This window comes from Phyllostomus hastatus, unplaced genomic scaffold, assembly GCF_019186645.2.
Source record: "Phyllostomus hastatus isolate PE091 unplaced genomic scaffold, TTU_PhHast_1.1 phas_contig_16, whole genome shotgun sequence".
Lineage (NCBI taxonomy): Eukaryota > Metazoa > Chordata > Mammalia > Chiroptera > Phyllostomidae > Phyllostomus > Phyllostomus hastatus.
In genome coordinates this window covers 15,561,114-15,589,052 of record NW_025333643.1, presented here as the reverse complement: position 1 = coordinate 15,589,052, position 27,939 = coordinate 15,561,114, and the positions used below count along the sequence as shown (strand labels likewise).

The 27,939-nt window shown below is 38.7% G+C and overlaps 1 protein-coding gene across 3 annotated transcripts in view; it reads left to right on the top strand.

Moving 5' to 3' along the window:
• The window catches only part of CFAP20DC (CFAP20 domain containing), a 249,323-nt gene that overhangs the window by 173,467 nt on the left and 47,917 nt on the right, over positions 1-27,939 (top strand). For all 3 annotated transcript variants that reach the window (XM_045832298.1, XM_045832297.1, XM_045832299.1), the window contains 2 exons: positions 299-670; positions 20,991-21,194. In XM_045832298.1, coding sequence (XP_045688254.1) covers positions 299-670; positions 20,991-21,194 — 576 coding nt within the window. The remainder of the gene's footprint in view (positions 1-298; positions 671-20,990; positions 21,195-27,939) is intronic.

Genomic DNA, 27,939 nt, shown 5'->3' with positions numbered 1-27,939 from the left:
ATCCATTTATGTTTAAGGTAGTAATTGTTGATAGACGTAGTTATTGACATTCTTTTCATATGGGCTTTTTTTTTCTTCTTCTTAAAGAAGATCCTTTGACATTTCATGTAATATTGGTTTGGTGGTAATAAACTCCTTTAGCTTTTTATTGTCTGGGAACTCACATTTTTTAGTATCGAATAAAATAAATGTATAAATTTGATTTATTCATAGAATATATAAACTTATTAAGAACTGTACTCAGTAACTTACCGCACATTTTGTCTCAAAATTATTTTCACTTTGTTCCCCTTTGTAGGGTAACTACAGCATCCAGAGTTCTGGTGCAACAACTAGTCCTTCAGGGCTAACTCAGTTAACATTAGAGACCGTTCTGGGGAAGGCTGCAAGGTGGACAAGTAAAGAATATCTAAAAAGTGCCTACACAGAAGCAGGAGTGTCGGCAAGCCAGAATTCCTTGGCGAAGCAGATAGATATAAACAACTTGCAAACAAGTTTGGTGCCTAGAGCATGGCTTTCTCCCCCTGGAAGAAGGAGTGAACCCTCTCAGAAAACTCCAGATCCCATTATCAAAACAAAGGACCCACTGGCCCATCAAGTGCCAACTTCAGTAAACAAAAGCCCCCTAAAGGAAGTCTCAGAGAAGTTGAGACCCATTCCTGAAGTATCAGTAAGTGATTTTACTCTGGTTTGCCTGTGCAGACAGTACATCCTGCTGTGCTCTGTTCAGTTCCACTCTGCACACATTTTCAGCAGTATCTATTTTTCATCATTTGGGTGATCAGTAATGTATTTTCTTTTCTATTCAGATGTGTTTTAGCTCAGTAACAGCAGCTGTTAAAAGAGTATTGCACATCCCAACGATAATAGAATGCCTCATGTTTTTAATGAGAAAGATAATTATCATAATAGTTATTTTTATTTCCCAGTTACTTCTCATTATTTTAGTTATCACTGTTTGCAAATTATAAATGAAGATCTTATTCCTGAGCCAAAGACTTGCCAGTAAAATTGACAGATTTTCAATAACAATCTACATTAAGAGCCATAAAACCATCATTATTCTATTCACTTGTGGTCTCTTTGCAGCAGTTCCCAAGTAATAAATGATATGAGTGAGGGTTAACAGTAAAGCAGAATCATTGAATAAATCCCTAGGCTAGTTTGGTGGCTGCATTCACGTCCATCAGATTGATTTTTTTCTTCCTGTGTTAGTACTTTTCTTCCTTCAGTTCCCCCACAGCTGCACTTAGAAGCCAGAGGCTATGCAGGACAAATAACACTTTTATTCCATTTTTTAAATATTAAAGATTGTCTTTATTTGTCATGTCCTAAGTATTCTGTATGTGTTACAAAGTAAGGCTTTGATTCAATTATGTTCTAAGCAATTTAGAGTGGATTAATTGTTACCTAGCACAGGTGATAAATATCTACATCATTAGCAACAAGATAGAAATAGCTAATATTTATTAAACATTTACCACGTGTAAGTCCTTGTGCCAAGCCTCCTTCCATGAAGTATTTCACTTAATCCTCACAATGACTCTGAGAGGCAGAGACTGTCAGCATCCCCATCATCGTTCGGAGGAGGAAACTGCAGTTCTGAACAGTTATGCAGTTTGTTCAAGGACCACCGTTCGTTTGGGAGTCAAAACTTGAACCTAGATTTTCTGCATCTAGAACTACTGCTGTGTCCACCACACCTTTCTGCACAAGCATGTGCTGAGTCATAAAAGCAATGGTCTCTCTTTAAGAGACTTCCAGAGATAAAACAAATGTGTTCTCCTATCCTGGTTTCTCATGCTTGTGCACATGTGTGTGCATGTAAGAAAATAATAGATCACGTCACCTGATGAAAATGGATTTGTCTTAGGGAGACTGAAGATAAAAGTGGTCAATAATATTTTTTAAGTATTTTATTTTAAATATTAGTTTTGAAAATATTTCTAAAACAAATGTTCTTGTTCTACCTGTCATTTTTTAATAATAATTGCAATACAACTAATAAACTAACCTTATAGATGTATAGATTCAGTCTACAATGCCAAGCTGCCAAAAACAGAACAAAAGCCAGTCAGGGAGAAGCATTCCACTCCATTTTCTCCCTAATTTCTTTGCCACCACCTTCCATTGGGTAGAATTTGTCATCCTCTATATCCAAAGATTGTTTATTTTCTTTTTTTTTATCTCCTTGTAGAAATAAAACCAGAACATCAAAATCAGCTTATGAGGTTCAGGCACAAATGGTCTTAAAGTACCTGGCCACTCAGCTAAGTCCACTTCCTGAAAGAATAGTGCTCTCTGCGATACCTGGAAATAGTGAAAGGAGCAGAGGAGAGAGAGCAGAGGACTTTTCCCTCACCCATTCTCTTCACTTAAGAAGTTTTTAGGATAAGACAGTTTCCAGAAAACATTTCCGTTATCTCAGGAGACACTTCTTACAGCTGCACACTTCAGACTTCACAGCACAAGCCTGATGCGAGCCTGTTCTGCACAGCAGCCCTCTGCCTTTGGGCTACTGCTAGTCCATTTTACAGCTGAAGAGACTGACAGAGCAATGACTGCAGAAAGACGAAAGGGAGAGGCTCTTTGTCTTTGATGAGGGGGTAGAGGCACAAAAGCTGTGCTTCACATTCGTGCAGAGATGTTCAACATCAGTGTCAAAACTCAGACTGATAAAATTTGACTGTAACAATCCACATGATTGCTACAATTTATGAATGTGATCATCTCAGTTTAACAGGATATAAAATTATTGAAGGCATAGACAGCCTACCCCATCTCAAGGTAAATTTACAATGAAAAAGGAGGGTTCTTCCAGAGACACAATTTAAACAGGAAATTCACGGTCATAGTGAGAACAGTTCTAATAATCGACATTCTCCCCACAAGATGTTTGCAGGTACGAATCTGTGGAAACAAGTTTACTCCAAAGAGTGTTGTGTTCATACTAACTCCACAAAGGGATTTTTCCCCAGATCCCAGAAACCTACAGGGGTGACTCTTTAATGACTACTAAGATTTAATTCACACAATATAGAATTGAGCCTTTTTTATTATATTCACAAGTTGCACAACCATCACCACTTTCTAATTTTAAATCATTTTCATCACCCCGAAAGAAACTTCATACCCATTAACAGTCACTCCCCATTCCTCCTCTCCCCCTAAACTCCTGGAAAACACCAGTCTATTTTCTGTGTCTATGAATTGGCCTATTTTTAACATTTCATATAAATGTAATCATACAATATGTGACCTTTGTGTCTGACTTTTTCACTTAGCATAATGTTTTCATGGTTTATCCATGTTACAGCAGCTTATTCCTTTTCATGCCTGAATAGTAATTTATTATATGGAGATGCCATATTTGCCTATTCATTTATCAATTGATAGACACTGGTTGTTTCCACTTTAGAGCCGTTATGAACAAGGCTGCCATGGACATTCATGTGCAAGTTATTGTGTGGACATATGTTTTAGTACTCTTAGTGTATACCTAGGTAGAGAATTGCTGGTTCACATGGAATTTTACACTTAACTTTTGAGAAACTGCCAAACTGTTTTTCAATATGACTGTGCCATTTTATATTCCCACCAGCAGTGGGGCTGGAGTCCCAGTTTCTCCATATCCTAGGCAATACCTATTGTCTCTTTTTTATTTAAGCTATCCTAAGGTATGGTATCTCATTGTGATTGTGGTTTGCATTTCCCTGGTGCTAAAGATGTTGAGCATCTTTTCATGTGCCTATTAGCCATTCATAGATAGATAGATAGATAGATAGATAGATAGATAGATAGATAGATAGATATATCCTTTAGAGAAATGCTTATTCAAATCCTTTGCCTATTTTTAAATTGGATTATTTGTCTTTTTATTGTTTAGTTATAAAAGTTTGGATACATGATTCTTGTCAGTTATGTGACATATGAATGTTTTCTTTCATTCTGTAAGCTGTCTTTTCATTTTTTTTGCAATTGTTTTTTTATTTAAATTGTTATTGCAGTACAATTTTCTATCTTTTACTCCCATCCCAACTCACCCACCCAACCTTCCCCTCCTCCCTCCCATTTCCACTCGCCCCTAGTTTTTATCCATGTGTCCTTATACTCGTTCCTGTAAATCCTTCCTCTTTTCCCCTGAAATTCCCCTGAAATTCTCTCTCCTCTCCACTCTGAACTCTGTCAGTCTGTTCTTTATTTCAGTGTCTTTGGTTATATTTTGCTTGTTTCTTTGTTTTGTTGTTTAGGTTCCTGTCAAAGGTGAGATCATATGGTATTTGTCTTTCACTGCCTGGCTTATTTCGCTTAGCATAATACTTTCCAATTGCATCCATGCTATTGCAAAGGGTAGGAGCTCCTTCTTTCTTTCTGCTGCATAGAATTCCATTGTGTAAATGTACCATAGTTTTTTGATCCATTCATTTACTGATGGGCATCTAGGTTGCTTCCAACACTTAGCTATTGTAAATTGTGCTGCTATGAACATTGGGGTGCATAGGTTCTTTTGTATTGGTGTTTTAGGGTTCTTAGGATATAATCCTACCAGTGGAATTGCTGGGTCAAGAGGCAGATCCATTTTTAGTTTTCTGAGGATGTTCCACACTGTTTTCCATAGTGGTTTGTACCAGTCTGCAATCCCACCAACAGTGCACTAGGGTCCCCTTTTCTCCACAACCTCTCCAACACTTGTTGTTTGTTGCTTTGTTTGTGATGGCCATTCTGACTGGTGTAAAGTGGTATCTCATTGTGGTTTTAATTTGCATCTCTCTGATAGCTAGTGATATTGAGCATCTTTTCATGTGTTTCTGGATCCTCTGTATGTCCTCCCTGGAGAAGTGTCTGTTCAAGTCCTTTGCCCATTTTTTAATTGGGTTACTTGTCTTCTTAGAGTGGAGTCGTGTAAGTTCTTTATATATTTTGGAGATTAAACCTTTGTCTGAGATATCATTGGCAAATATGTTTCCCATACAGTTGGTTCTTTTTTTATTTTAATACTGTTTTCTTTAGCTGTGCAGAAGCTTTTTATCTTGATGAAATCCCATTTGTTTATTCTTTCCTTATGTCCCTTGCTCTGGGGGATGTATCAGTAAAAATGTTGCCACATGAAATATCTGAGATTTTCCTGCCTGTGTTTTCCTCTAGGACTTTAATGGTGACATGGCTTATATTTAAGTTTTTTATCCACTTTGAATTTATTTTTGTGTATGGTGTAAGTTGGTGCTTGAGTTTCATTTTTTTGCATGTAGCTGTCTAGTTTTCCCAACACCATTTGTTGAAGAGACTGTTCTTACTCCATTTTATGTTGCTGCCCTCTTTGTCAAATATTAATTGACTGTACAGACTTGGGCTTATTTCTGGGCTCTCTGTTATGTTCCATTGGTCCATGTGCCTGTTTTTATGCTAGTACCAGGCTGTTTTGATTACAGTGGCCTTGTAATACAGTTTGGTATCAGGTATTGTGATCCCTCCTACTTTGCTTTTCTTTCTCAAAATTTCAGCAGCTATTCAGGGTCATTTATGGTTCCATATAAATTTTTGAAGTGTTCGTTCTATGTCTGTGAAATATGCCATTGGTACTTTAATAGGTATTGCATTGAATCTGTAAATTGCTTTGGGTAGTATGGACATTTTGATGATATTAATTCTTCCAATCCATGAACATGGTATATGTTTCCATTTGTTTGTGTCTTCCTTAATTTCTTTCTTCAGTGTTGTGTAGTTTCCTTTATATATTTGTTTGTGTCTTCCTTAATTTCTTTCTTCAGTGTTGGGTAGTTTCCTTTATACACATCTTTTACTTCCTTGGTTAGATTTATTCCTAGGTATTTTATTTTTCTTTTTGCTATGTCAAATGGGATTTTTTTCCTGATTTTTGTTTCTGCTGTTTCATTGTTGGTATACAAAAATGCCTTTGATATCTGGATATTGACTTTGTATCCCGCTGTTTTGCCAAATTCTTTTATTAGGTCAAGCAGTTTTTTAGCAGAGTCTATAGGATTTTCTAGGTACACTATCATGTCATCTGCAAACAGTGACAGTTTTGTTTCCTCCTTTCCAATTTGGATGCCTTTTATTTCCTTTTCTTGTCTGATTGCTGTGGCTAAAACTTCCTCATTTCTTTTTTTAAATATGTTTTATTGATTATGCTATTACAGTTGTCATCCCATTTTCCCCCTTGATTCCCCTTTGCCCTGCACACACTCTCCCACCCACATTCCAACCTTAGTTCATGTCCATGAGTCCTACATCTAAGTTCTTTGGCTTCTACATTTCCTATACTATTCTTAACCTCTCTCTGTCTGTTTTCTACCTACCATTTATGCGACTTGGTCCCTGGACCTTTTCCCCCATTCCCTACCTTCCCTTCTTCGCTTATAACCCTCCATGTGATCTCTATTTCTGTTATTCTGTTCCTGTTCTAGTTGTTTGCTTAGTTTGTTTCTGTTTTTGTTTTCTAGTTCAGTTGTTGATAGTTGTGAGTTTGTTGTCATTTTACTGTTCATATTTTTGATCATCTTCTTTTTCTTAGATAAGTTCCTTTAACATTTCATATAGTAAGGTCTTAGTGATGATGAACTCCTTGAACTTGACCTTATCTGGGAAGCATTTTATCTGCCTTTCCATTCCAAGTGATAGCTTTGCTGGATAAAGTAATCTTAGATGTAGGTTCTTGCTTTTCTTTTCTTTTTTTAAATATATTTTATTGATTATGCTATTACAGTTGTCCCATTTCCCCTTTTCTCTCCCCTCCACCCTGTACCCCCTCTCCCACCCACGTTCCCCCCCCTTTAGTTCATGTCCATGTGTCATACTTATGAGTTCTTTAGCTTCTACATTTCCCGTACTATTCTTGCCCTCCCCCTATCTATTTTCAACCTACATTCTATGCTACTTATTCTTTATACCTTTTCCCCCTCTCTCCTCCTCCCACCCCCCTGCTGCTAGCCCTCCATGTGCCCTCCATTTCTGTGGTTCTGTTCCTGTTCTAGTTGTTTACTTAGTTTCTTTTGGTTTTGCTTTAGGTGTAGTTGTTAATAATTGTGAGTTTGCTGTTCTTTTACTATACATGTCTTTTCTTTATCTTCTTTTCTTAGATAAGTCCCTTTAGCATTTCATAAAATAAGGGCTTGGTGATGATGAACTCCTTTAACTTGACCTTATCAGAAAAGCATTTTATCTTCCCTTCCATTCTAAATGAGAGCTTTGCTGGATAGAGCAATCTGGGATGTAGGTCCTTGTCTTTCATGACTTGGAATATTTCTTTCCAGCCCCTTCTTGCCTGTAAGGTCTCTTTGGAGAAATCAGCTGACAGTCTGATGGAAACTCCTTTGTAGGTGACTGTCCCCTTATCTCTTGCTGCTTCTAGGATTCTCTCCTTCGTTTTTACCTTGGCTAATGTAATTATGATGTGCCTTGGTGTGTTTCTTCTTGGGTCCAACTTCTTTGGGGCTCTCTGAGCTTCTTGGATTTCTTGGAAGACTGTTCCCTTTGCCAGACTGGGGAAGTTCTCCTTTATTATTTGTTCAAATACGTGCTCAATTTGTTGCTTTTCCCCTTCCCATTCTGCTACCCCTATAATTCAGATGTTGGAATGTTTAAAGGTGTCCTGGATGCTCTTAAGCTTTTCCTCAATTTTTTGAATTCTTATTTCATCATGCTTTCCTGCTTGGTTGATTCTATCTTCCTTCTGGTCTACTGTATTGTTTTGAGACTCAGATTCCTTCCTTTCACTATTGGCTCTCCTCCGCGTATCTTCCTGCATCTCTTTTATGATAACCTGCATCCTTTCATCTAAATTGCGCCCAAAATCAACCAATTCCGTGAGCTTTCTGATCACCAGTGTTTTGAACTGTGCATCTGATAGATTGGCTATTTCTTGGTCGCTCAAAAGAATGAGTCCTGGGGGACTGATATGTTCTATTGGGAACATGTCTTATGTCTTTCCCTGTCTCTCCTTTTTTTTTTTCCAGTCTGGTCGCTCTTGTTACGGTGGTGGCCGGAGCCTTAGGTGTTCACCGGGGCTAGGCACCCCAGTCACTAGATTGTGACGTTATATGTGGGGGCGGGAGCAGGGACAGGAGGGAACGATGGCGGTAGTTCCATTCTCCTGGGCTCAGACCCTTCTCTGGGATCCTGGGCTGCGAGCTCTGCCCTGTTCCACAATCGCTGCCTCACTGGGTCCGCCAGCCGCAGCTTGCGTACTCAGGGATCACCGTTGCGTTCTTGTGCCCCGATGGCTGTCGCGCTGATTTCACGCCAAATTTTCCCCGACCTCCGCGCACCGCTGACCCACGCCAGCCCTGCGCCAGCCCCGCGCCCGCCCGGCTCATCGTCTCCTGCCAGTCTGGATGTACAGGTCTACTTCAACTTCTTGGCTGTCCGACTTCCATTCAAATAAATCCTCTATCAGTTCTGAGTGTTATTCTATCTGTAAATTACTGTTGTTCTAATCTTGGTTGTGCGAGGAGGTACGGTGCGTCCACCTATTCCTCCATCTTGCCGGAAGTCTCAGGTTCTTACTTTTCATTACATGGAATACTTCTTTCCAGCCCCTTTTTGTCTGCAAGGTTTCTTTTGAGAAATCAGCTGATAGTCTTATGGGAATTCCTTTGTAGATAACTCTCTCCTTTTCTCTTGATGCTTTTTAGATTCTCTCCTTCTCTTTCATCTTGGGTAATGTAATTATGATGTGCCTTGGTGTGTGCTTCCTTGGATCCAACTTCTTTGGGACTCTCTGAGCTTCCTGGACTTCTTGAAGTCTACTTCCTTTGCCAGATTATGGAAATTCTCCTTCATTATTTTTTCAAATAAGTTTTTAATATTTTTCTCTTCCTTTTCTCCTTCTGACACCCCTATGATTCAGATGTTGAAACATTAAAGTTGTCCTGGAGATTCCTAAGCTTCTCATTTTTTTGAATTCTTGTTTCTTCATTCTGTTCTGGTTGAATGTTTATTTCTTCCTTCTGCTCCAAATTGTTGATTTGAGACCCGGTTTCCTTCCCATCACTTTTAACTCCCTGTACATTTTCCTTTATTTTACTTTCTATAGCCTTCACTTTTTCCTCCATTTTGTGACCATATTGAACCAGTTCTGTGAGTATCCTAATTACCAGTGTTTTGAACTGTGTATCTGATACGTTGGCTATCTCTTTGTCACTTAGTTGTATTTTTTTTCTGAAGCGTTTATCTGTTCTTTCATTTGGGCCATTGCATTTTGTTTTTTGTTTTTTTGGTCTCAGTGCACCTGTTATGTAGTGAGGGGTGGAGCCTTAGGTATTCACGGGGCGGAGCAACTCGCATCACTGCATTGTGGTGCTGTATGTGGGTGGAGGGGTCCAAGAGAGAACAATGCCAGTTGCTCAGCTCTCTGCCAGTTTTCAGTCACTTTTGCTGCTACCCACAAGTAAATTGGGCCCTTCTGGTGCTCATTCCCGGCTGGGTGGGCTTGTGTACATTCTAGGACCCTGTCAGTCTCTCCAGTGAACTCTGTTGTGAGGCTGGGAATTTCTCCCACCACCTCAACCCCCACAAGTTTTCTCAGTCAGAGATTTTGAGGGTTATTTCCCCACACTGGAACCCTGGGTTGTGTGGTTTGTCTTGCTCCCCAGTTGTTCCTACTGGTTTTTCTGCATGCAAATATGGCATGGCTCACTCCGCCAGTGACCACCTCATCCAATCCACCATTGCTGCTTTGCCTTCCCCCAGTTCTCCAGCCATCACCTTGCCCCAAGTCCTGCCCACCCCAGCTGCCCATCTCCACCCCTCCTACTGGTCTGGATGAATGTTTCTTCTTTAACTCCTTGTTTGTTAGACTTCCTTACAGTTCAAGTTTCTGGCAGTTCTGGTGGTTTTTTGTTTTTAAATTTGTTGTTGTCCTTCTTTTGGTTGTGCGAGGAGGCAAAGTATATCTACCTACACCTCCATCTTGGCTGAAAGTCTTCACTTAGCTGTCTTTTCATTTCTTGATGGTATCCTTTGAATTAAAAATGTTTTTAATTTTGATGAAGTCAGTTTATCTATTTTTTCTTCTGTTGTTTGTGCTTTTGCTATTATATCTAAGAAATCCTTGCCTAATCCAAGGTCACAAACATTTACTCCTACTTTTTTTCTGAGTTTTATAGTCTTAGTTCCTAAATTTAGTCCTATGATCCATTTTGAGTTAGTTTTCATATATGTTGGGAAGTTCAACTACATTTTTTTGCATGTGGATATCCACCTGTGCCAGCACCATTGGCTAAAAGACTGTTGTTCTTTTTCTATAGAATTGTCTTGCCACCCTTTTTGAAAATCAGTTAACTATACATGTCAGACTTTATTTTTGACCTCTCAACTCTATTCTGTTCATCTATATGTCTATTCTCATGCAGTATCCCACTGTCTTGATTACTACAGTTTTGTAGTAGGCTTTGAAATGAGGGCGTATGAGTCTTCCAACATTATTCATCCTTATCTTGACTGATTTTGCTATGCTGGATCCCTTCTATTTTCTTATGAATCTGAGGATTAGCTTGTCAATTTCTGCAAAAAAGGCATCTGGAATTTGGGGAATGTTGCCATCTTAACTATATAGTCAGCCTTCCAATTTATGGAACGTCTATTTATTTATGTATTTAATTTCTTTTAGCAATGTTTGATAGTTTTCATTGTTCAAGTCTTGCACTTCTTTATTAATTTTATTCTTAAGTATTTCATTCCTTTTGATGCTATGGTGAATGGAATTGTTTTTCTTAATTTCATTTTTGACTTGTTCATTACTAGTGTGTAGTAATACAATTGATTCTTCTATTGATTTTGTATCTTGCAGCCTTGCTGAACATTAGTTCTAATCATGTTTTTGTGAATCCATTAAGATTGTCTATATATAAGATCATGTCATTGCAAATATAGTTCTACTTTCTTTCCAATCTGGATGTTTTATTTCTTTTTCTTACCAATTGCCTCCACAAATAGATTTAATTTGATTGGAAACTTTTCTATCTTTCAAGATATTTAAAACTCAATACTTTGACTAGTGTGGACCTAGTACTGAATTCTAGCACAAACATGATAGCTCAGTCAGACCTACAGGGATTCTACTGGTACGACTCATAGGAAATGTACTGATGCAAGAAGAAAATTTTGAGAGTTATCATGGGACTAGAAGTCTATCTGATATTAATGTAAGTATAGGTGTGAAATTACCTTGGCTGGCTAGCACTGTAGTCCATATATGCAGAGCACTGACACATGATGGTGGTTTCTGCCACCTAAGCTGGGTCTCTGAAATAAAGGACCTCCAACTGATGGGATACAGCTATTCTGGTTCTACTTCTGAACTAAGTAAGAGAATTTCCTCTTTCATAACACCTGTCAGACCAGATACTCTCCCAGGTGCTAGAGATACTACACTGACCAAGACAGATAGGCCCTTCTCCTCAGAGGCCTATATCTGTTGGGAGATGCAGACAGTAACACCATATACATAAAATAATTGTAAACTGTGATAAAGGTGTGAGGAGAAAAAAACAGGGTGATTTAATAGAGTGGTAGGGTTGGGCAGAATGGTGGTACTTTAGGTATATCTAACTGAGTAGGTAATATTTGAGTTGAGATGTAAACTTTAAAAAGAAGCCAGCTATGCAAAGAACCTGGAAATTGTGCTTTAGACATCAGGAACAGTAGTTAGAAAGCTCCTGACAAGGACATTTTTGAATAACATAGCTGGGACAAAAGGGGTAAGGAAAGTAGGAGAGGATGAGGTCAGAGAGATAAACAGAGTCCAGATCATGAAAGGTCAAGAAGGCCATGGTGAGGAGGGTGGCCTGTATGTAGTCCAAGTCTTTGAAAGGTTTTAAGCAAGCAATGACATTTATATTCAAAAAGTTTCCCAGCTGTTTCAAGAAGGATGCAACAGGGCAGGAACAGAAGCAGAGAAAGCAGTGGAGGCATCACTGGTAGTTGAGAGTGGAGGTGAAGAGAAGTGGCACACTGCTGGCATATTTGAGAGGTAGGAATGGCAGGATATAGGGAAAAGGAAACAGGACAAATTGAGGAGGACATTAGGTTGGAAACTTCAGCAACCAAGCGAACCTGGGTTGCATATCACTGTGGGCAGACCTGACCCATCCACTTAGCCATAAAGGTACTAGAGTCAAGAATTATAAATGGACAGACCACTGAAAATTTGAGCTCTCACAAGTGTAAACATGAAGCAGTTTTATGACAAAGGAAAATTAAAGGCTCTTACAAAAAAAAAAAAGATACAGGACCACTGTCTTTCCAATCCTCTGATATGGAATGGAAGGGTACTAGTTATTCTTAAGGAATGCTTACTGAAATTCATTTGCTAACTGCTTGGTAAACTTCTTCCTTGCAATGTTTTATTCATATTTTAATAAAGTTCAGATATTTTTAATTAAGAAAGAAGGACAACCCTCTGGGTAATATTGCAACCATGTAGATAGCTGGTAATTAAAATTTTCCACATGTATAATTGCACTCAAACAATTTTGAATGAATCATTTTAAACCTACAAATGTCATTATGTGCATCTTTAAATAAACCAACAAATAAGAAAGATGTATATAATAGGCTTTGTGGCTCCAAACAAAAAGTTTGAGCTTATTGAAGAATAGTTATTTTTATAAAGAAAGAAAAAATAAACTACTAGTTATAAATTGAGATATTCTCTTTAGGAAAAAAATATATAACTTTTTATAGGAAAAAAATTTCGGATAATGAAAAAGGATGAGTTTCATCGCCTTCCTGACGAACTTGAGCTCAGTATTGGAGTGGGGCATATTTATCATCATATTTTTTAAAAAGTAATGAAAGTTCACTACTCTGTGCAATTGGTGCTCTACAAAGTTAGAGAAAAGTGAATTTGTAAATTATTTCAGAATTTTAAAAGCACTGTCCATTATACAAAGTTCACCATTTTCAATGTTATATAATGCTTTTTGTTCAAAGGGAAGCCATCTGTCTTTCTTTGAACTTGCCACTTGGGTATGCCTGTGCATCTGTCTTTTCAACAATACTCCATTGTTTAAAGAATTCCTAAATGCCTTTCTGACCCCTGACTTGCTCTAGCTACAACAATACTGCATTGTTGCAAAACACCTGCTTTGGGGTCAGGTTGCCCTGTGTATTTTACATGTGCTTATTGCTCTGGCCCGATAGTACAGGTTCACTTCAGGGTGACTGCCTCTCCTTACACCCCAGGTCCCCACTGGTCTCATTGCCCTGGGCCGTCTGGTATACAGCCTCCCCCTTTGCCACCCTCAGGGCCTTCCCAGAGCTGTATGTCAAATATATCTACATTTTCATTTTTCAAAACCAAGAAGTCAAGAGCAGTGGACTCTCACATTCAGAGCACCAGCTCAAATCAGACCTAGATTTGAGTCCTGGTTGGCTCCTTACTTAAGTGAACTTGGTTACATTTCTTAACCTCTTAACTTCTTTGAGCCTCAATAATTAGAAATGTAACCAGTATTCCTAGCATGCTGAAGCAAATGAAACCTTTTCCAATTTAATAAAATTCTAGAAACTAGTTCTAGGTAGTGTTCAGTAAGTGCTGGCTATGTGTGCCCCTTCTCCTCTGTTTACAGTTGAACAAAGTGCTAACGTCAGAGTGAATTAACATGCCACTTCCGCCAGGTAACACGTGGTATTTTCTCAGGGATATATTGAAGAGAGAAAAATATTCAGAAGCAGGATATGATGTCTCTCCAGTCATTCCCCAGAGACCAGCCTCTGTGCTTCCCATGACCCCAGACCAGAGCTCAGCTGTAGATGGGAGCTTCAGGGTTGATAGAGTGAATTGAACCTGGACAGGACTAGATGCAATTTATAAACCATAATATTAAATATGGTAAGAAAGTTTTGTTTATTGAAGTGGTTACCCCTACCAATTAATAACATTTGGAAAAGAGTGATATTTGATGTTTTCTCAAAACTGCACTCTTTCCTTTTCTCTGAAAAAAACAAGACCATTATCTCAGTTTTATCTGTCAGCATACTGCTGGGTATATTACTGAAGCTATAGAATTTTGTAATTAAATAACATTTGTACTACCAGTAAAAAGTGTTCACATTAAGCATAGAAATTTCTCAGGTAGAACTTCCTCCTAGCCCTCTGTCTTCTTTTTGAACATTTTCCAATCTAAACTCCTGTTCATGCTACCAAATGGTTTGTTCCTTTCATTTTCTTTGTACTAGTGTCTAATTTAGTTATTGACCAAGGCAAAAGTGGTCTAGAGCAGCCGTATGTTAAAATAATTTAAAATGGAATTATGGTCCAAAATTTGGGCAATGATATGGAATTGCAAAAGTCATTAGAATATTTTGATATCTCCATTTCTAAGCAGGTAGGTATGCAAAAAATATTCCAGTTATTCTATTGAGCAACAATTTCAAGTTCTCAAAAGTTCCAGAAATTGTAGATAGAAAGACTTGACAAAAATTAAGAGACTATCAGAAGTATGAATCAGTGAAAATGCGCTGGCTATTTAGCCCACACACTCTTAACATTTCACTGTCAGTTCTCCAATGTTCTAATACATCCTCCTAGTCAAGTGTTTATTGAAGAAACGAAATGTTTGTCAGAGACATTTCGGTGATGGCATTGGAGCTGGTTAAGCCTAGGGCTCATGAATGCCCTTGACATAAAACATTACCTAGATTTGGACCAGTTGGTTCTTTTTAGCAGCCTGACTCCTGATTTATGCTGTGTACATTGCATCCCTTAAGTTTAGCAAAGTTTTTCAAGTTGTACTGTGACTTGGTCTTTAAGTTTTGATTTATATCTTTGCAGGGTGAAACACATGCTGAAAGCTACCATATGTTTTGAAGGAGTTATGTCCTCAAGTATGTGTCCCTTACAGCTCACTTTGTGGCCTCTGTCTTCTCTTCATTCTTGTTGTCAGTGGGCCTGCACCCCAATGAATCAGGACCAGCTCTTGTGTGGGGTGTGTAGCTCAGGAATTTGAAACAAGTCTTCAAGGAGCACTAGTTGCTGAAGAGATGCCCTGAGACACTAATTTACCATCAGCTATTATTAAAATGTCAGTGTAGAAATTAAACACTGTCTGCAAATAGCAATGGAGAGGAGATTAATCTTCAAATCAAATGCCAATTAGAGTTTAAAATTAGCTTTGTAAAATGGACTTATACTTTTCTTGCTGTCATTTTGGGGCTCAAAAAACTTTCAAAACTTTCTAACTACAGCTTCAAAACTCTTAATAATAAATACCAGTGATACCCACTCCCCTGCTACATTTACAAAATGCTTTTTTCCCCACTAAAACAGCCCAGAGTAAGTGCCAATGATTAATCACTTCCCAGGATCTACTGGGGTTTTTTGAGTCTTAGACTTTCATGCTCTCATTGGTCATGGAGAAGTATGCATATCAAACACATATACTTTGGTGAAGTTTCAAAAACTGAACAAGCCTGTGTGACCATCATCCAGATCAAGAAAGAGAACAATACCAGCACCCCAGAAGCCCGCCTGTACTCCCTTCCTGTCACTGTCTCCTCACCCTCACCCCCGAGACTAGTTTTACCAATGTACACTCTCTTCTATCTGATTTCTGTCACTCAGCATTTTGTTTGTGAGATTCAATATATCACTCATTTCATTGCTTTGAGTGTTTTACTGTGTGACTGTTACACTATTTATTTATCTATTCTACTCTTCATGGGCGTTTGCATAGTTTACATTTGCAGACTCTTAAGAATATCTTTCTGTAGAATCTTAGATTTTTCATAAAACTTGGGCAAGGGAAGTGGAAGCCATTTGGTCTTACAAGGTTTCAATTAAATTTTATGTATTTTTACCCTTAACTTTTGAGACCCAGCTAAGAGACCATCTTATTCATGAAGCCTTGATTGATCCTGTAAGTGGCCTCTGTGGTATGCCAAAGACACCAGACTCTTCGGTACATTTCCCTTTTTTCACATTGCCTTTTGTATTATATTCTCTTGTAACAGCCACCATCCCCTTTGAGTGTTGCTGTAACTTAAAGGAATACAGAGTCAGGGATTGCTTAGTAGACCTTTGATTAAGAGTTTTTACAACACAATGTTCCCACATGTCAGGCATTGTCATAGTGCACACCTGATTTAGAAAGGGAGTCTCTGAGAGTTTATGGGCTCTAGAATGAGAATAATGACCCACTTTCCTCCCAGTTCTATTACATGCGCATCCATATAGAATAGAATGAGTTTCTTCATATGATCTTGCTAATGGCTCTGTCTCATTTAGGCTATATACCACCTAAATTTAGCCTTGTGTCAGCCACAGTTCCTATCTGAGGATTGCAAAAGTCTGTAAGCTGATATTTGATTAAGCAATCTATCTTGAAATCTTGAGAAGATAGATTAGGTAAAGGGCATCTAGTTGAAAGGTTGTTTTTGTTGTGTTTTATGATTTTGCTGGAGTTATTAGTTTTCCTTTTAATCATTAGCAGGGTTCTGCTTGATTATTAATACTGTACCTCAGTATATTCTCCGGTACTGAATACTCATTTCTTGATAGCCTGACTTACCCTACTAGATTGTAAGGCCTGTGAGAACAGAGACCACATCCTGTGTTTGTACCTTCACTGTCTTAGGCTCCTAATGACTGAAGAAAGATCAACGATACAAAAGGCTTGAGTGGCTTCCTGACGGAAGAGCTTGCCTGGAATCTGAGCACAGCCGAATTTCATGGCCCTGAGCCTGTTGCCTTGTTCCAAGAATATCTGATCAATAAAGTCTCCCTTCTTCCCTACAAGGATATTGTGAGATGAAATTGGGTTATACATAGCATTTTGAGCCTTTCAGAGATAGAATTACATAAAGCGCTTTGCCTCTCAGCAGTTGCATAATTTAGTTAGATGACATCTTGTGCCAGAGTCCACTTTAAGGTGAAGACTTTATTACAAACCTTTTTAAAAAAATAATGAATAATTTAGACTTTCTGGTGATTTGGGTATGATTTAAGAGATTGCAAATCATGAATGTATCAAGGAACTAAGTTAATTACCAGTCCCCGCCACCAGTTGCTCTACTCATGACCCTGGAGAAAGTCACTTCTTTCACTCAGCTCATTTTTGGTTGCCCTTCCAGGCTGTTGTCAAACTCTGTATACTACTATTGTATGAAATAAAATCATGGAAATACAGAGTCCTAAGCAAATTTAGCACCAACAGTTTCTGGCACATAATAGGGTCTCAGTAAGTATTTGTGAAATAAACTAATGAATGAATCAATCAATCCATTTCCACCACAGCAAATTACGGCAGTGTTCCAGCCAGCTATTATTTGCCCAGCCACTGCTTCAACCTGGTCAGTGGTGAAGAGAATTCACTCACTCTGAAGGCCACTCACTCCATTTGTCAATAAATTTAATTACTATCAAATGCCACTGTAAAGTTCTATGAGGCTCTTCCTAATTCTACTGGGCAGTTACTGTATTTTGCTGAGTATAATGTGCACCCATGTTTTTGTGTGCATTAAACACAGGATTATTATTCCCATGGTAGGTAATCATTATACCCATATATAATGTGCTTCCTTATTTTCCCCTAAAATTTAGGTAAAATAGTATGCATTATATGCAGTAAAGTACAGTGGTCATTGCTGTGCTGATTTCCTCAAGCATCTTAGACATATCTCTGTTGTAGTGTTGATAACAGCACATTTTAGAATAATTGTTATGCCTCTCTTTCTACACTATGAGCTCCTTGAGGACAGATATGTGTCCTATTTTTTGTGCTCCCAGCTCCTAGTATAGTATGGAATGGATGAAAGACTTGAAAGAGGGGGACAGAGAAAATGAAAAGAAAGAATAATATTGTAATAACAGGGAGCATAAGTATTGATTACCAACTCAGTGGTCTCCTACTACGGTTGTGCTCACCCTAGAAGATGTATCCAAAATAATCCACTGGGCTTCAGCAGCAAAATTTTTAAACTATTTCCTTTTTTTAAGCCTAGCCATTTTAATTTCAATTTTTGTGTTTTTATTTTATACATACTATTTTAATGTAGTTGTACATATGTTTAATTTAGAAATAATGATATATTGGAAAGTACATACTTAAGCACTTTCTGATAAAAGAACAGATCATAAGTTTGAGGACCCTTAGTTTGTCGGGACTATGCTAAATGTGTGATATACATCATTTCATTTAGTCCACCAAAAACTCCATGAGGTGTATACTATGGTTTCATTTTACAAGTAAAGAAACAAGGCACAGAGAGGTTAAGTAATTTGCCCAATCACATACAGCAGGTGAGTGGCAGAACTGGGGCCCAGACTCGATCTATCTGGCTGAACCATTGCCCCATTCTCCCTTGGTTTTCCATCCTGGCACCTGCAATGTACCTCAGGTACAGTACAGGCTTGTGGATTAAATAAATAAATTGAATGGGTGGATTACTCATACTACATGACAAGGCTTTCTTAAGTAAATTATAAAAATTAAAATGAAATTTTCATTTTCATTATAAAAGCATGTATTGGTAATGACAAGCCAAATAATACCTATTTGGCACAGAACATTTAGTTCCATTTCTTGACAGAAGAAGAACAGCAAGTCACTTGATCACGGTTGAGCCCAAAGTCAAGTGACTTGTCTCATTTCACACCTGATTACTACTTCTTTATTGAGATACAATTTATATGCCATAAATTCACCCTTTTAAAGTATACAATTGAGGAATTTTTAGTGTATTCCCAAAATTCTGTAATCATCACCATAACCTAATGTCAGAACATTGACAACACTCCAAAAAGAAACCCTACACCCATTAACAGTCATCCTCCATTCCCTCTCCCCTACCTCACCCCCAAGAGACAAATCTACTTTCTGTCTCTGGATTTCCACATTCTGGACATTTCATGTAAATGGAATCTCATAATCTGTGACCTTTTTTCTCTGGCTTCTTTCACTTAGTATAGTGCTTTCAAGGTTCATCCATGTTGTAACATATATCAGTGCTTCATTACTTTTTATAGCTAAATGATATTCTATTGTGTGGATAAAGAAAAACTAATTCATCCGTTGATGGACATGTGCTTGTTTCCACTTTTTGGCTATTGTGAATAATGCTGCTATGAACGTTCATTTACAAGTTTTCATACGAACACATTTTCAGTTCTCTTGGCCGTATACCTAAGAGCAAATTGCTGGGCCACATGGCCCATGTTTAACATTCCGAGGAACCACCAAGCTGTTTTCCAAGGTGGCTACACCATTTTACGTTCCCGCCAGCAGTATACGGGGATTCTGATTTCTCTGTGTCCGTGCCGACACTTGTTATCTTTTGTATTATGGTATCTCATTGTGGTTTTGATTTGCATTTCACTAATGACAGTGATGTTGAGCATCTCTTCTTGTGTTTGTTGCTCTCCCAACTATTTCTTTTGAATCTTAATTATTTCTATTGTCCTTTTTTCCTCCTTTTCATGTTTTTCTTTGGGATATAAATTTCGTTCATCTTCTTGTGATATCTGTTTTGTCCCAAGAACTCTCAAAGCATATTAAATACTCCTGAACTCTCCTATTAGAGATTGCATGGCCTCTCAGGGTGCCACACTGCTTGGAGCCATGAACTATAAGCATTTAAGTGAGTTTCCATTGGCAACTTTCCAGAAAATCTCCACATCACATTATCAGATCATATGCTTTCACAACCTCCACATTATGATGACAATAATGCTCTATTAAAAAGCTTTTAGTGTCATAGAAATGCCAAGATTTTTTTTCAAAATTATACTTTTTTAACTTCCTATATTCCTATGAGGCAGAAAAGAAGAGAAGGCAGGCTCTGTCTCAAAGGGTCCACTGAGAAAGTAAGTATAGAGATTATAATGTCTAAAAACTTCTAGTGTTTCATGGCAAAAAGAAAAACTTTTTAAGTACAACCAATTTCATATGTGTACAAGAAAATTTCAAGATTGTCTTTAAGTTATATGCCAGTCCTGGGTTAAATCATAAAGCTCATTTATGATACTAACATTTTAGTAATGCTGAAATTAACATTCGTTATTGAATTTGGTTTAGTCCAGAGAGAAAGGAAAAGTTTTGAGAATTCCATATGCCAATTTCTTCCCTGTACAGTGAAATAACATTTATATTAGGCTCTAAAGATTTGTAGTGCTATTCTTGGGGGGGAAAATGTGCCTGAAAGATTACATATATATAATAAAGTCCATGTCAGTAAAAGTGTTTATTATAGCTGTAAGGTCTTTCTGGCTTTCAGATCTTACACGTTCCACCTTGAGTTCATATTTTATTTGATGGCTTTTAACAGCATTAGTCATTCTCAGTCTTAACTGTAAGTCAAATGGATTTGGTCATAATGTTGACAAGGATAAAATTCATCAATTTTCTTGTAAAGTGGACATTTTTATGGGAAATGAGTTTTCTTTTTAAAAACAAACTGCTTTGAGTTTTTGTTTATTTCATCATCCTCAAATACTGGTTGAGCACCAGACATGGGAAGCACAGTGGGAGTAAGTCATGGCACTTCCTTTGTAAAGCTGATAGACCACCTGTGAACACAAAGCCAGTTACTCACTGCAGTTGTGATAGAGGCTAAAAATGAACACTTCAAGCATCTATGCAAGCTTATAATGTGGAAGAACTGGCCCAGTTTGTGGTTGTCAGAAAAGGCTTCCACAAGGTTGTAACATAATTTAGGACCTAAAAATCACCTAGGAGTTAGCCAGCAGATGGGGCATCGGAGACTAGCACAGGCACAGGCACTAAGGCAGACATGAGTCTGATGCTTCGTTTAGAGAATCGTAGTGAAGCACCATGTGGCTGACAGGTCAGAAACAAAAAGACAGGCAGGCGAGATAGGCACTGTATAAAGGAACATTAAGGGTGTGGCTGTGGCCTCTGTCACTGGGGAACCATTGAAGGGATAGGGCTGTGGAGTAGCATTCACTGGTAGCTATAAAATTAAGACAGGCCAAGTGACCCTTTGCTCTGTCACTTTTTTCCTCTCTTGGTTAGGAGTATGACTGGAGAAACTATCAGCCCAGCCAGATGAGTGAATCTGAGTTGCAAATGCTGGCAAGCCTACGGCGGCAGCAGAATGAAGACCTGGAGGACACCGGGGCTTCCCATGGCCTGAGCGCATCCCAGGTTGACAACTGTAATGTCAGCATAAGTACCAGCAGTGACGACACAACCACCTGGAACTCCTGCCTGCCACCTGTGAGTCCAAGGCTTTTCGCCTTTGTTGATTGCCTTAACGAGGACCAAGCAGCTTCTTTCTAACAATGCCTAGCCTTGCCTGGGAAAATCAGGGCCAAAATGAGCACGCTTCCTATCAGAAATACTCAGAGCCCATTCTGAAATAGTCTTTTAGGTATGGAGGCATTGATCTTTCTTAACTTGTCGTATTTAACTTCAGATTATGTATATTAATTGTGTAGTAATATAAAAAACCATACATTAAAACAATAAAAAAGCTGTGGCTGGTGTGGCTGAGTGGATTGAGCTCCAGCCTGTGAACCAGAGGGACACCGGTTCAATTCCAAACCTAGGACAAATACCTGGGCTGTGGGCCAGGTCCCCAGTAGGGGGGTGCGAGAGAGAACCACACAAAGATGTTTCTCTCCCTCTCTTTCCCCCTCCCTTCCCCTCTCTAAAAAATAAATAAATAAAACCTTTTTAAAAAAAGAAAAAGAAAAGAATAATTTTACTATAGATTCTAGGTATCCCATTGCATCCCCAGCTCCTAATATAGACCTTGAGGTCGATATTTGTTAAATGAACAATGAGAAGGAGACTATAGATATACTAAGTATTGCTCGGATACGAGGTAGAAAAGAGCCCTCTGTAGAAATCACCAGACATTTACTGACTCTTGCCTGTGCCTAAGGGCCATGATAGGCACTGCAGATGCTTCCAGGGCTTATATTTGCCCATAGGCTTACACAGGGAGAGCACTTCTAAATATGGCCGTTGTCCTCATTATGCACCTGCAGAGGAGTTGGAGCAGGTCAAATTTCAGGTGAAGAAATTAAATCCTGAGCCCAACTTTCCACACCCGGTCAGTGTTGGATCCCAGAACAGAGCCCAGCATTTTGGCAGTCCATTCTCCACAATGCTTTCCTCAAGGATCTTCTGGCTTAATCGGAAATACAAAGCAGAAACTTTGACAAAACAGTCCTGTACAGCACAATAAATATAATGAAGCAGAATAATAAAATCATTAATATAGTAAATGGTAAATTATTAAGCACCTAGAGACATTTTAAGACCTGATTAGGCCCAAGGAACATTTACTTATGAAGTACATTCAACATCAGATCGAACATATTAAAACAGACTTTCATCCAACAGTAAATGTAACTTTTACTATGCAATTTTTTAAAGGAAATATAAAATTGTTAACTTTATTCATATTAATATAAAACACTAAAATAAAATATGTAAAGATTGAGTTCAAGTGAAGCTGACAATGGATAACTTATGGTATTAAGCATTTCAGTAAATATTTATTTTAGAATTTTTTTTGAACTTAAAAGCCAGGTTTTTTTCCAGGTCTCCAGCATCTTTGTGGATCTTAGACAGCTCAGAGCCCCTGGCGCTAGGCCTTACATGTGTTATCTAATTTATTCCTTCCTGCTATCCAGTGTGGTAAGTACTACTGAGTTCCCATTTCCAGATGAGAAAATAGAGACCCTGAGTAAAGTGATTCAGAACTAGTATGGCATGACTCCTCAGTCTGAGCTCCTAACTGCCACGATATGGTGACTTTTGATACGGGATTCAGTTGTCAAATGAGTGCTGCCAATGTCCAGCAGAAGGTGAGATTTCTACTCTGGAGAGGACTTACAAGACTTCTCAGAGGAGAAATTCAAATTGGTTCTAAGGACATGAGGTGGGAGGGATGGTGTTCATTTTTCATTAGTGTCCTTTCTCCTCATTAAATTGAATGACCAAGCATGCATAATGCCTTCAGCAGCCTTGGTGCCAAAGAATATCCACCCACCCATCAAAAATACCCCTGCGTGCAGAGTGTCCCTGCAGCCAGAGCTAAAACATCAGAGCAAGATGCAGATTTTTGCCAATGCGATTTACAATAGAATCGAAATATTGCCTTTCTTATAAAATATTCCTCAGCAGGCATTTAAACCAAAGGAAAGAAAGAGAACAGTGGCCTCCTGAACAAGCTCATTCTGTCACGAAGTAGCTCGGAGACCAACATTACAGAGGGCAAGCTGAGGCATGATTATTTACAGACTGAAAAGGCTGAACTCTCTGTTGCCCTGGATACAGTACTCTCATCACTGTCCTGTTCTGGCAAGGACTGAAGTCCTCATGCATGACAACTACTCCTCTTGAAAAGTATACAGCCAAAAATAACATCATTGGTAATGAACTTAATAACCCCCTATTTGACCAAATGAGAAATTGAACACTCTATTTTTTAGACAGAGAAAATAATTGAAAAGCCTACCTTTTGTATTCATTAGATATGATTATTATTGAATCAAAGTCAGTCTATTTTAATATTGGAACTATCACCAAATGGAATATTGCATTCCTTAATGATCTTCTGCATCTTGTTGCTCCTAGAGAGTTTAAATAGAGCAATTTACAAGGACCATTGTGGTCCTTCTGAGAGCTCATGCCTTTCTCTTTAGAAATTGTAGAGGGGCTGTGAAAAGGAACAAAAGAACTCATAACTGTATTTATCACAGTAATATTCTGCATTCCTTGTAGCTCAGTGACGGCACCACCACCCATGGTTTGCCCTCAAACCAGAAATTTGGAAGACTTCCCCGCTTCTCCCACTCCTTCATTGTCCATGCCCAGGTGGTCTCCAAATCCTCCCTTCTTTTTACCTCCTAACCCTCCCTGCCTGTACCATACCCACATTACTTCAATAGTCTGCTAATGCCTCTGTACCACCAGTCCAGGCACCATAGCTGGATGGTTAGGAGAATCTGCTCTGGGTTCATACCGCCAGGGTTCACTTCCAAGCTGTGACCTTGGAGAAGCACTTGGCACTGTAACTGAGACATTATAAGCATTTAATAAATAAAGTTTAGTTGCAATTTTTATTATCATTATTATTCACCTTAGTATCTTTCTAAAGCCCAGATCTGATTTTATCTTTTCCCCTGCATAAAGTCCTTTCATTGCCCCTCGTAGCCTCTTCAGTTTGGCCTACAGGCCCTCAATGACCTGAGACCTGCCACCCTCTCCAGTCTCATCTCTCACTGCTCCTACTTTTCACTCCATGGTTCAGGTCCAGTTGTGATTCTCTAAATGCACTCTGCACATAGCTTTGTACCTTGTACCTGTTTATCCCACAAGACTTGGCTCCAAAGCCTTCTGCAGCCCTTCTCCAGGCATCACTGTGAGAGCCATGCCTACCTTTCTGCCACTAGAGCCGGGGATATCTCCATAATAACTCCCACCACAACCTTGCTTATCTGTCTCTCGTGAATTTTTCCCACATTTTGTTCTGAGTGGTACACCAGGCTGGGGACTATGCTGGGGATACAAATAAAGCTTTGCCCAGCCTTGAGATGTCCACCAACTGGAAGGAAGCACAGAGTCAACAGCTCATTGTATGTAAGTCAGGGTAGTGAGTGATAATATAATAAAAAGTTCCAGGAACAAGTGAGAGGGAACAATTAATTCTACCTTAAGTTTCAGAGATGTTTCACAGAGAAAGCTACAGTTAAACAAGGGTTCACGGATGAGGGCAAACTCACCATGTGGAAAGAGGGAGAAAGGAATTCCAAGTTCTGAAAAGGACAGACTCTATGGAAGTGATGGTGGAGTCTCTCCTTTAACCAGATAACCTCGTCTCAGTGCCTGTGTTTCTCCATCACCTTGACCAGACTTGAAATGAGTGCTTGCTTGTCTCAGCATCACTACCCACCTCCCACCCAACATACATACAGAGCTAACTCCTCCACACTCCAGCTGCACTGTGCAGCTTTCCATGCCTTCCCTCAGATCACGCCAGTCGTCATGCCACTGCTCACTCTCTCCCCTCTGGCAGAGACCCTCCCTCCCTCTTCTCCTAAACACTCCTTGTGACCCAACTCACAAAACCCTTCTGACCTTCAGCCACCCTGCACAGAATTCTCTCTTTGTTCTCTGGGGTCCCATTACCTTCAGTCTCAATGATAACACTCACCACATCGGGTAACCATTGTTACCAGTATCCCCTGGGCCTGGCTGTGACTCTGTGAGGGGGAGGCCCGTGCTGAGCACAGAGCCTACGTGAGGTCACACTCAGTCAATGCTGGTTGTTAATCACTGTCTAAATAATCAATCAATAATATCAAAACATTCCTCTTTTACTCCAAATTAAGGAAGTTTTTATCAAAATTCTAAAATAAATAAATATGAGCTTTGCTTAAACAAATCCTGAATGATGCAGGTAATATCTTACATTCAAGATTTGATAAATGGGATTAAATACACATAAAGGAAAAATTGCCCTCTAAGCTGAGCTTAATGACCAATAGTTTACCAAGGAGATTTAGGCCAGTCACGTGCAGTTTAGCCTCCTGACCTAAGGACTTCACACACACTGCAGTCTGAAACCAGACAGCCCACGCAGAGGAAAGTGAAGAGTCTTTACCAATTAGATTGTGTTTACTACAAGCTTTGATCCCTCAGCTTCCCTCAGCATCTGTACAGTTCAGAATAATATGTACTATTTAAAAGGTGTTTAGATATAATAAATTATTCATTTAAAAGTATAGTTAAATGTAACCATATTTCTCATAACAAATTAGCTTTTGCATCTCATGTTAAACAAATCAAGCCCACTGAGAAATCCCCTGGCCTTTAACAGACAAATTTTTCAAAGTTTCTAAGTTAGAACCAAATTCAATTAAAACAATATTTTACAACTTCTGTGAAAACCAAACTACAAGTAGCCAATTTTGGAGGGTTTCTGTCAGGAGGAGTCCTCATTAGATTTATCCAAAAAACTGGGCTACAGGCAGCCTTGGAAGGAGAGCGAGGTGTTGGTTACAATGGATTCTTAAGTGAATTTTATTCTGGTGAGGGATTTTGACTGACAACAGCATAAAACTGAATTGTGTGTGTGTGTGTGTGTGTGTGTGTGTGTGTGTGTGTGTGTTAAGGAAAAGGAATAGTTATTAATGGAGATAGCTCCATGTGATGACCAAAATATAGACTCCACACCAGCCAACCTCATCTCATATCCCAGGTCTGCCATTCACTGGCACGGTCACCTATAAAGTGGAGGTAATACAGAGCCTTCCTCAGATGGGCATGATGAGAATTGATTGAGAACATAGAATGCACATGTCCTGTGCCTAGCACAGCCAGCTCAGGCTAACTATGATCTACTGCTTCCCAAAATTACTCCCCTCGAAGGGCCACTTGAGTGATCAGAAAAGATTTCTAAGACATTTCCCTTTTTTATGATCACTGAGGGCTGTAAGGCTGGGCAAAGGTTCTGAGGTTGTTCTTGTTTTAATGTGAGCCTAACCATTAGAATCCACACCAACTACCTCAGACATTTACAAATAAATTATTTCATTATTTCATTATGTCTCCATCCCACCTCTAACCTACATTCACGTGCATGCTACCCTGTAAGCAGGTGCCCCAAAGCTACCATTCCTTCAAGTTAAGAATTCTCCTGACCTAGTACAGAGTACATTAGTCCCTCAGCTTGTTTTTTAAAAAAATCATATTCATCCATCAAATGGCACATTGCAAAGCATATTTGGAGAAAAATGAGGCAAAATGCACATAATGAAATTACAAGCATATGGTGAGGTTCTCATACAAGTTATTTATGATCTTGATTAACCTTGCAACATTATTGCCATTTTCATAGGTTTTTATGTAACAACATGAAAATATTGTCTTTATCTTTTAACACGGGAGGATTCTCCTGTTCTTTTCTTTAGCCTTTATTTCTCTCCCTCACCCCCAAATTTCTAGCAGCTTCATCATGAAAAAGCAAAGCTTCTTTTGTGCTAAGTGGTAGTTACTTTAATGAGAATGCTGGTTTCCCAACACTAGTGCATAGCAACAGCGCCACCAAAAGGACAAGTTCCGAATTTCTGTGATCCGTTCCATTTCTTTGCTCATCAGCATATCAGCATTTTACATGATGATTGCTGGCTGCTGTGTGTCCAATATATATAATGTATAAGCATTTCAGGATCTAATAGGTCTTAATTTGTCCTGATCTACAGATTCATTAACTTCTCAGCTGTCTTTAGGTGTAATGAGTTTTCTTTTAATCCTGAACTAAAAAGGTAAGTAGTTGATTGTGCTAAGCTGCAGATAAATCAGACAAGCAGATGTCTTATGCCACTATAGAAATAATATACAAAAGCTGATATTAGAAGCAGTGTAATATATGAGCTGTCGGGAGAACATATTGAAACATGCTAGTTGTTCTGGGTTTTAGTGACTATGAAAGTCACCCCGTGAAATAAACTTTCTTCATTCTTGAAGTATTATCTATTATATCCTATGTTTGTCCCAATTTAGCAATGTAGCAAAACTTATTCTCTTTAATTTTAAATATAGAATGACATCATAAGAGTGAAATCAAGTGGTTTTAATTTATGGTAAGGAGGTAGTCATATATTTCAAATAAATGTATTTCAGGACCACTATTTCTTTCCTGACTTAAAATGAACTGAGTTTGCCATATTTCTTATTCAAAAACTTAAATGTTCACTACTCCAGGTGGTTAAGTACTGGATTAAGTACTACACTCTAGTGGTTAGAGGGTAAACTGAAATCACACAGCCTGGCTTCAAATTATGGCCCCACTATTTCCTGGCTGGCATCACCTTAGGTAAATATCCAGTGTCTGAAATTTCTCATCTGTTAGATGGGGTTGTTAATCCTGTTTCATAGAATTACTGCGAGAATCAAATGAGATAATATCTGCCAAGGATTCCACACAGTGTAAATGCTCCATAAA